An 11,142-nucleotide genomic window follows, 5' to 3' on the forward strand; every position below is an offset into this window, starting at 1 on the left:
TCAGTATAATTACTAACTTTCCAGATTTTCTTCTCAGTCGTTTATAGTACGATAGTATTCACCCTTACTTCGCAGCCGTTAGAATACGACCGGTTTCTAATGTTCCTTGCTGTTCTGATACTGACCACGATTGTTGCCGATGGATACGGCATCTTTCTAGGAACGTTTCTTAATCAAATAGTAAGTCGAAAATGATCACCTTCCTCCTTACTATTTGCGAGTATTTGTTTACACTTGTTTGTGCCACAGAACGGAACCTTCATCGGTGCTATCACGACGTGTTATATGTTGGTATTCTGTGGTTTCCTCATCATGTTTAGTCACATGTCGGAGCTGATGAAAGCCTTCAGCTATCTGTCCACGCTGCGGTATGGTTTGGAGGCACTGGTGCTGGCGATGTACGACAATGGCCGCTCCAATATGGTTTGCCCGGAGGAAGAGATGTACTGCCATTATGTGTGAGTATTTTCTGCAGACGGCGGTGACTAGGTGGGTTAGTTAACGGATGTCCTCAGATGAATTGTGTTTGTTTCGAAATGATATCAGCTCATGTATTTATAAAAATTAACATTTGCTTGTTTGATTGCTCATCTCTGCTCTGCACCACATAATATTTCAACAAGTTATTTTGTATAATATCCAAAAAAATGAGTTCAGAAACAAAATGTTGATTGTGAGTTTTTGGGAGAAATAAACCTCAAAACATTTCAAAATTAATTTTTTAATTTCTGTAACATTACTTAATTTTAATAGCTGCACAATGTGAGGATATTCGTTCATTTTGTTCTTTTTTCAGTAAAGATGACGTAAGGATGGCACGCATAACCCAAAAATAACTGGTTCAATTATTCCGCACTTGCTGCACTTAAGGTTCGAATTTTATGAATAGGAGGTAGTCCTTCCGACGATATTTAGTAAAGGTTCTAGCAAGTCAGAATGAGACAGGGCGTTTAGTGCTTTTGTATGTTTACCGTTACTTGTCAGGTGGACCATTGATAACGATGGCGTTCGACGTCACCATCTAAGGAGCAGCTCGTTTTTCTGTGCAGTCCCAATACGTAAAAGATCTCAATGGAACGAATAATAAGTGAGAATATCCTAAGCATCAACAGCAGCAATCAAAAGTTAACATTATGTCGACCACTCTTTTGGTAGCGTCGACATAGAAGACAAAGCCGTTGAGTTGGCATGAAGTTCTGGCAAGATATGTTTGACGTGAACCATTCGGTCATCTTAACTAAGTGAGCTCAGGAAGGTGAGGAACCAAATTCCTCGTTTTTGATCTATACCCATGGCTTGGTATCGCCTGACGAGACTATCCGAGATTTTAGGGAGTTTTTTTTTTGTTTCTCCATAGACGAATTTCATGCCAAATCGTCTTAGGAGTTGACAGCACCATCTACGATTGCATTGAAACATTGTGGGTGTTAAGTCATTGGTCATTCAAGCAGCTTTGCATACTTTAAATCTCGAAAAACAAAAGAGGAAAGAGACGAAGTTTTTTTCCCTAACTTTTAACAAAATTTTATGACTCAAAAAACTATGAGACCTACAAAATTCGAGTCAAACAATCTCTATATACATACCAATGTTCTGTTTGTTTCTGTACGCCAAACGAATTGTCAAAAACTCGAAAAGTACGGAACCGATTGAGCTCAAACTATGACACAATGTACAGAACAACCAAACACAGGATTGTTGTTACAACTTGAAAAATTGAAAAATTCAACTCAACCATGCAACCACAAGGTGCCACAGCAAAGCGTGGCAGGGTACAGATAGTGATATATAAAAACTTTCCAAATTTTCATGGAGGAATATAAAAACAAATTTATAAAACAATTACACTGAATAAACATTACCAGAAGACATCGGAAGATGAGCACTTTTACAGAAAAAGAAGATAACTTTTTCATGTTTTGTTTGATAAAATTATAACTAATTCTAATTTTAATGAAAGTCAAGATAGCGATATATTGTATTGCACAATATTTTAGATCTCATTTTTTCGAAAAAAATCCACTTCAAAACTATAAGACCTACAAAGTTTTGGTCAGAGAATGAAAGTAATTTGTTAAATTTCTTACTGAAAAAATATCAAACCTTTTTTTTTAATTTCATTGAAAAAAAATGTTTTGAAAAATAAATTTCATTTTTCTCAAAAAACATGTTTTTTTCAAATTCAGGAAAAAATATGAATAGCCTATACAATTACCGACAAGTCATCCATACATAAAGGGTAGTTTTTCTAACAATAACTTTCTTCATGTTATCTTTGGAAAATTACTATTAATGTTCTACTTGTAGTACTTTTATGTGTAAATAACCGAGGTTAGCATGTTCTGTTTTTTTCTATTTAGAAACATGTCAAGAATATGTCAAAAGCGAGAATTCACAGTTATTTTTTTCAGGAGTCACCATACAAGAATGCCAATACCATATATTCCAGACACTATAAAAAATAGAAAAATGACATCTTCGACAAACGGCCATACTTTAATGAGATTTGAAATTTTGTCGAATACACTACATCGCTATCTTGACTTTTGATGAAAAAAATGGGTGGGTTATATCTATGATATAACCGCAAGGTTGACGTGGAAATACCTTAGCTAAGCAATCATTTGTTTGTATTGATTCAATTTTTGATTAAATGAAACAGCTCCCCAATTCAATTGAATTAAATATATTTGCTTTGTGAGTAAAAAGATTGCACAAATGCCATAAGGTCAATTCATGCATTGTGATAGATTATTTTCTTCGTAACAAGTAACAGTCCTTTTATGTTTGGTATGATGCCTAGGACAAAATATGAAACGGAAGAATTAACAAACGATTATTTTATTCTACATTTCCCTCTGAATGTATCTCTCAAGTGTACGTACTTCTCGAACCGCGGATTTGCTTGATTTGATGAACTTCAGGCACTCAGTTTCGATTTTGACATGTACGTCGAACGCATATTGTTTAATGAATAGGCGTTATCGCAGCAAATGGTTATCAACATTTTGCCTAATCATCAAATGGTATGCGTTTCTACGCATTCAGTGAGCAGAAGGTATGAAGGCATATCCTTCAATGCAATCTTGAATGACCGAACCAAAGCGTTGTGTTCGTACCCGCTTTTGTAAAACACTATTCGGAGTCTGGCTGGTCTTGAATTAAAGAGACTTTAAACTCTGAGAGTTCATTCGTCTCTTGAAATCGGAGTCTGCACGATTTTCCCAGGTTCCTAAGTTTAGAAGACCGTGTTAGGGAAACATATTCCTGCCTGCACAACGGCAAGCGTGTACAAAAGTACTCGTAGTTTGCATTTATCTGCAAAGTCGATTCCCGCTCCTTGGATTTAAAATCTGTGTTAGGGAAACACATTTCAGTCGGAACAAAAATACCCCCGATTTGCATGAATTTGTATTGTCAATTTTCCCAGACACCTTGGTTCTGAAGTCTGTTTGGGGGGAACACATTTAATTCGGAACAAAAAATACTTAATTTTCAATGCCAATTTCCCCACGCTTCATGGATTTGAAGTGAAGACAAAAATACTACCGACTTGCATGTATTTGCAATGCCGATTTCTTCAACGTTGCATGTTTTTGAAGTCTGTGTTAGGGAACACATTACGGTGAGAACAAAAGTCCCCTTACTTTCATGTGTTTGCAATGCCGATTTCCCCAAGGCTGATTGGTTTTGATGTTTGAAAGAAAATACAAAACAAAATCCTGTAAAAGTGCCCATCTTCAAATGTGAGGATGACTTGTTGATAATCGTGTGGGTGATTGAAATCATTTTTTTTGAGAATTGAAAAAATATATCTGAAATGGTGCTGCCAATGGTCAATCGAGTTGGCATGCAATTTGTCCATAGAATAATGCTCGCAACATAGCGTTTTTAACACTCCTATACTCGCGCGTTGGTCTGTCAGACCGAGAAATCAATAATTCGTTCATTTCTCAGAAAACATCAACACTACGACTTTGCGATTCTCTCTAGCTTCGTTATTATTCATTCAATCATACCCTCTTCTTCAAATAAATGCCAATAAAGCCTGAAAAATACACAATGGCAACATTACAGAGAAGTTAAATTTTCGGTCTGTGACACCGTGCGCGAGTATACGTATTATGATTTTGCACGCGAGTACAGGAGGGTTAAACATTAATGCCTTACATCCATTTTTGTTTTCGCTGGTGGCTAAATTTCAATTTGTTGAACGCACGAACCAGCACTCATATGTTGTTATTGATTCACACTTAACAAATTAAAGACCGCACGTTTTTTAATGTGCTGAGGACCGCTCCCAAAATCCTCTACGACGTGGTTAGAGTATGTTTGAAGATGTACTACCTCGATCAAAAAGTTCCCGGAATCACCACCATGTGGCGCTCTCAGTCATCCTGTTTTTTCATTTTTTTTGTAGGTTGTCACATCTGTCATTGACATACGTACGAGGGTCACTATTTATATTTCGGGAATAGGAACAAAAACAAATAGTTAAGCTGCGAATATATTTTTATTGTTTTTCAAAGTACTCGCCACGATGATCGATACACTTTTGCATGCGCTTAAACCAATTTTCAAAGCATTTATTCCAATCGATACGAGCCTTTTTTTGAGCGATTGTCAAATTATGTGGGATCCAACGTGAACATAAGTTTCGCACAACTAAGTGTTCATGTAAAATCGCATATATGCTGGTGGAACTAATGCTTAGGGATGCCTCAATCTCACAATAGGTTACATGACGATCTTGCTTAATCTTTTCTTGCACAGCATCGATGTTTTCTGGCACTACAGTCGATTTTGGACGACCTTCACGAACCTCGTCGGACAGCGAACTACGACCACGATTGAATTCACTATACCAGCGATACACAGTGGTTTTTGATGGAGCTTCATCGCCAAAAGTCAAATTAAGTTGATTGACGCATTCTTGTTGTGATAATCCACGTCGAAAGTCGTAAAAAATCATCGCACGAAAATGTTCACGATTCAGTTTCATTTTTTTGCCGAGACCAAACTTTCAACTAAATATAAAATAAACAAATAGCGTCCGTATGACAAAATGTTCTGAGTACGCATATCGTCAAAAATGTCAAACTTTACGATGGAACCGTCAGATGGACTCACATGACATCAGTGTTGCCAATTCCCGAAATATAAATAGTGACCCTCGTATAACTCATCATCACAGGAGAACTACGTTTTTCATTATAGCTCCTATAGTGAACCATATCGGGATTCAGAAAAATTACCCAATTTTCTAATTTGATACCTTATACAACATTTCCATAGTGCTAGTGATAATGTTTGGGGGCATTTTTCACGAACACATGAATACAATACAATAAAAGATTTTAGGAAAATATACAAAATATTAAAAAATAAACAAAATAGAAATAAAAAAAATATTTTTGAAAAAATTACTGGATATTATCGTACCGCGCGGTTCTCAAAATTTTCTGATAAAAAACCAGAAATATCGAAAAACACATACGAACATATTTAAATAGAAATTAACCAGTACTGAGTCTCAAAATTCTAAAAAAATCAAGATTTTACAAATATTTTTTTTGTATCGCGCAACATAATATTTCTCGATACACCATAGTAAGACGCACTTTCTGTATTTTTTTCTAATTTGTATCTCAGAGCTATCGAAATGGCGTGCAAAAAAAACTGAAAAGTACGTTTTTACCATAACACTTTATAGGTGTTCAAAAAATAGTCTAAATTTCTTATTTGGTACTCTATACAATATTTTTTGGGTGCACTTTCTACTTCCTTACCCAGCCAGGCCCTTTGCAGAATCAATCGTTATTCGTGAACATTTGGCTAAAAACAAAACGAATACCATTCAGCAACCACCGAATTCACCTGATTTGGCCCCCTGCGATTTTTTCCTATTCGAACCCCAAGATGAGATGATGGAAAAATCGAAGATGGCGATGATGAGCATACCACAAATCGAATATAATATATGTTTCGGAGATTGGATCAAGCGCTGGCATAAGTGCGTTGCAGTCGATGGGGAGTACTTTGAAGGGGAAAATATGGATATTGATAATTCTGAATAAAATCCGAGAACTTTTTGATCAAGGTGGTATTCCAAACAATGTGTGATTAACAATATTGTTTATTAGCCTATTAACGGTCAGCGGTGAGTTCTTGCACTAAATAATAGCCTAATTTATTAGATACCATTTACGATAAATTTAATTTAATTGTTTATAACATTATTAGGCAATAAATTCAGTATGTGCGGAAGGTGTTCTCAATTTCAATAACTAAACCTAATAAAATATAAAAATATTTGAACCTCTCTACAGAATTACTTTGATAAAAGAACACACGTTGTAATGTATAGGACAAAGACCATTCGATTGAACCTCATACAAGAAAACAAATATACTTGTTATGACAAATGTACGATTTTTTGAAAAGTAATTTCCCGAAAAATAGTTCTGGAATATTGGAAGTTTTCTTTAGCACAAATAATCAAAACTACTTAAATGATTTTCATCAAAAAATACACTCGACAAAAATTTTGAGGAACAGAGTGCGAAGTCGGAAATTTGAAGTGATTTTTGACATGCTGTAACTTCGTGGAAAATCAACGCATATCGATGGGATGCACATAATTTTGAACCTACAACTTTCAGCCACACTCCAAATAAAAAGTCCAATGTCGGCCAAAGTTCGAAAGATAGAAAATTCAGTGTCAGATCTCAGGAACCGAGGCGGAGCTCAACGTCTTAAGGTTTGCAATTGTCCTGCATTCATTGTTACGGAATTCACAACTTCCTGAAAATACTACAATTTATACTAGGTACGAGGGTCGTTCGAAAAATAAGTTTCAGTGCCTCAGAAATCGCGGAAAAATAAAGTACGGACATAAAACAAGGTGATTTTCGTAATCTACGTTTTATTTTCCATTTTTCTACATAATCGCCGTAACTTTCGAGGCATTTTTCATAGCGTGGCACGAGTTTTTCTATTCCAAGCGCGAAAGGGCGTAGCGTCCAACTTCGCCTTCGTCTGACACTGCTTCGGTAGGTCGTCCCGCGCGTGCCTCACGTAATAATACCAAACATTCTTTGGAAAAAAATATCGCTGAAAAAAAAGTTATTTTAAAAACTAAAATTCATTTTTTTTAAATTCCCAAAAATATATATATGAATAACCCTCAAAATTTCCAGCAAGTCGTCCGTACATCGGAAGATGGGCACTTTTTCAGGGAAAAAGTATTTCCAACAATAACTTTTTACAACTAATCCTAATTTTCTTTATAGTCAAGAGAGCGATATAGTGTATTCAACAAAGTTTAAGATCTAATTAGAACATGAACTTTTGTTGAAGACATTAACTTTCTATCTGTTATAGTTTTTGGAGTATAAGTCATTTTTGTATGAGGACTCCTAAAAAAAATTTAATGTTTTGAGCATTTTTTCGAAGAAAAAAAGTTGTTGTTCGAAAAACCTATTCCATGTAAATGTATTCATCGTCCAATGTATGTAAAACTTGTTGGAAATTTTAAGGGCTATTTTTTTTTCAGAATTTTAAAAGCATATGTTTTCGAAAAAAAAATTAATTTTAATTTTCAAAATATTTTTTCAATGAAATTTTTTTTCAAAAAAATCTTTGATAATTTTTTGATTTTAATGAAAATCTATGTTATTTCCTACATTTTAATCTCTGACCATCTTTTTGTAGATCTCATAGTTTTTAAATTAAGATTTTTCAACAAAAAGTTGAAAAAACTCAAAGTTAAAAAAAAACCTACAAAAAATATCAGGCCTACACAATTTTAGTCAAAGAATGGAATGTAGGGAATTATTTAGGTTTCCATTAAAAATTATCAAAGAATTTTTTGTGAAAAAATTTCATTGAAAAAAAAATATTTTGAAAATTTACATTCATTTTTCTCGAAAACATATGCTTTCAAAATTCGGAAAGGAATAGATATAAATAGCCCTTAAAATTTCCAACAAGATTTCCATACATCGGACGACGGGCACATTTACATGGAAAAAGTTTTTCGAACAACAACTTTTTCATGTTTTTCTTTTAGAAAATGCTATTAATGTTCAATTCGTAACACTTTTTTGTATAAATTATCGCATTTTAAATGCTCTGCTAACTTTTCTCTATTTAGAAACATGTCAAGAACATGTCAAACTTGAGTATTTAGACACAAAAATGTTACGAGCAAAACTTTTTTTTTCAGTCTTCATACAAAAATGACTTATACTCAAAAAACTATAACAGATAGAAAGTTGATGTCTTCGACAAAAGTTTGTATTTTAATAAGGTCTAAAACTTTGTCGAATACACTATATCGCTAACTTGACTTTAAACAAGATTAGGATTAGTTGTATTTTTGTCAAAGAAAAAATAAAAAAGTTGTTGTAAGAAAAACTTTTTCCCTGTAAATGTGCCCATCTTCCGATGTATGCAGTACTTGTTGAAAATTTTAAGGGCTATTCATATATATAATTTTGGGAATTAAAAAAAACATTTTTAAGAAAAATGAAGTTTAATTTTTAAAATAACTTTTTTTCCAAAAATTTTTTGGTAATATTTTGCGAAAATTTAAACAATTTCCTACATTTCATTTTTTGACAAGAATTTTGTAGGTTTTTAAATTAGTTTTATAAATTTTCGAAAAAAATGAAGAAAAAAAAATGTTTTTTTCCAAAAAGTAGTCTGTTTTTCGAATATTTCAAGTATGCAAAGTTGCTTAAATGACCCATGTCTTAACACCCACAATGTTTCACTAGTATCTGAGATGGTGCTACCAACTCCTAAGACGAGTTGACATGAAATTCGTCTATTGTTTTTCGCGGTCAGAAAATAAATGGTAGAACGTAACTCATATTTAGACGATTTTTTAAGCGGCACTTCCATTTTAAAACTCAATAAAACACGAACGACGCGTCCGATCCGACCAAGGTTTCTTGCAAACTGCTTAGAAATGTTGTGACATCACATAGTAAAAATTTTGTAGTTCCAACTTTTCATGCGAGATGGCACTGAGGCACTGAATCTTACTTTTTGAACGACCCTATCTGTTCGATTCGATATAGTATATATTTTAAACAAATGAAGCTGTACTTGAAATTGGAATGAGCTATAATTACGGTTCTGCCCCTTTTATTATTTTACTAGTATATAATTCACTTATATTCTTCAAGACATTTATTTATGAACCCACCGTGACCATCCGACGCGTACGAACCGTCGAAAATAACCGAATATCAATAAATTGTGGCTTTTCCGTTTCGTAGAAAGGCATCCACCATCCTGAAGGACCTCGGGATGAAACCAACGAATTATCTCTTCAACGTGGTAATGTTGACACTGCAGTTTATCGGCATCAAGTTGGTCGGATTCTGGTCGCTGAAGAGGAAACTGAAAAGCGGTTGAGCGTGTGCCGGTCAGAAGCCGAGAAGGCGACGGATGGCCAAAACTATTTCTCGAAGATAGGAGATCACAGGAGCAATTCTCGAGTAGGTTAGCGTAGCAGAATAATAACCGAGGTGGGCCTATGGACACAAACATACGAGGAAGGTATTGCAGACAACATTCACATTATTTTTAAGATACGGCGAGAGGGATAAACCACTATTTATGTTGTGGCATTCCAAACCAATTTACTGTGGAAAACACAACGCAAGTACAAGAGAAATAAAGTTGTGACATATAGAAAGAAAGTGCACTTACCTACATTGTAGTAAATTATGAATAGCTTTAAATGGAGAATGTGATATACGAAGATGAATGTACTTTAAATATATTTACCAGTGAAAAATAAACCTATAAGTTGCTTTTGCACATTTTAATAAATAGTGAATTTCTCTGTAATTAGTCATCGTTCTGAGAATGTTATCAACGTCCCACTGTTACCACAAAGACAGACGATCTCTCAAACCATTGTTGTAACTCTAAAGATCCGATACGATGCGGGCGCACACATAAGAAATAATAATCTTCTATTATTCAGCAACCGCGTTGATCCTTCCCTTACAGCTCTCACAGCTACAATAGAAGCCACTATAATTCAAGACAGTTAGCGTGATGACAGTAAATGAAAGTAATCTTCGGCCTTCCGAGATAAGAGCCATCTTCGCAAGTCGGGATGGCAAAGAAAAGTTCGAAGTATTAAATTTAAGTTAAGCTTTGCATCCATACATGCCATTCATGCCCGTCCAAATGGAAATGCTGATCCCCTATCAAGCTGTGCCGTACGTCAATCAGGATGCGAAAGGGGCAAGAGAAATCCGAGTAATATCGTCAGCAGCAAGTAACAGGCTCAATGGTACTTACATACATGCACTTTGATTCGTGGATTGTGTGACTTTCGGCTGGCTGAATATCCTCGTCGGCAAAGCTGGGAGCATTGTCAAAGTCGGGCAGTGGTTGGGAAAAGAAATTATACGCACTGTGGAACAAGGACGAAGGAAATATATCTTCGTTTGGCTTTTTAATTTATTTCAAAGTTTGATAAAATAAAATTGAAGTGCAAACCAATTATCTAGCTTACATGTGGCATGTGCATAATGCATAAATTGGAATTCTCAATAGTCTACCCTTCAGTCTGAGCAACAATATGGCCAAGAAATCTCCCAACACTCAATGTGTTTAGGTTGGCATCAACGAAAGCCGTCTTTTTTCTCTTTTCACATAAATTGAATTGAGCTAAAGATTGTAGGGAAAACATACAAAAGATGGTATAAACCAAGATATACTGTTCATCTCCTTTACCCCTGCCATATCATTACGCCTATTTCAATAAAAAGTGTAAGGTTCGTTCCTGTGCCGATTTAAAGTTTTTTTCTCCACCTTTGCGGAAACCAAACTTGAGATGCTCGAGCGACGGAAGCGGGAGCTAGCGAAAAAAAAATTGTGACCTAGGAGGGGGGACAGGAAGAAAAGCTTTTTCCTTCACTTTCCCAATTCAGTGTATAGTTTACACTACGTTCGTGCGCGGAATCGTAAAAATTCGTTCAATGCTTCCTTACAGATTTAATCGAGCTGCTATTCCTCACGACCCAGTTCCGTGTTTATAGTTCAATGTGGATGGAAAACTAAACGGAAAATGGCGCTCGCCGACCGGGTTGATATTGTAGCCGGATTATGTGG

The 11,142-nt window shown here is 35.1% G+C and overlaps 1 protein-coding gene across 5 annotated transcripts in view; it reads left to right on the forward strand.

Annotated features, from left to right (window-relative positions):
- Positions 1 to 9,846, forward strand: part of LOC129776238 (ATP-binding cassette sub-family G member 1) — a 132,056-nt gene extending 122,210 nt beyond the window's left edge. For all 5 annotated transcript variants that reach the window (XM_055781769.1, XM_055781773.1, XM_055781770.1 and 2 more), the window contains exons 10-12: positions 25 to 180; positions 250 to 458; positions 9,288 to 9,846. In XM_055781769.1, the coding sequence (XP_055637744.1) occupies positions 25 to 180; positions 250 to 458; positions 9,288 to 9,426 (504 nt within the window). In that variant the 3' untranslated portion in view covers positions 9,427 to 9,846. The remainder of the gene's footprint in view (positions 1 to 24; positions 181 to 249; positions 459 to 9,287) is intronic.
- The last annotated feature ends 1,296 nt before the right edge of the window (positions 9,847 to 11,142 follow it).

The sequence above is a fragment of the Toxorhynchites rutilus genome, chromosome 3 (assembly GCF_029784135.1).
Source record: "Toxorhynchites rutilus septentrionalis strain SRP chromosome 3, ASM2978413v1, whole genome shotgun sequence".
NCBI lineage: Eukaryota > Metazoa > Arthropoda > Insecta > Diptera > Culicidae > Toxorhynchites > Toxorhynchites rutilus.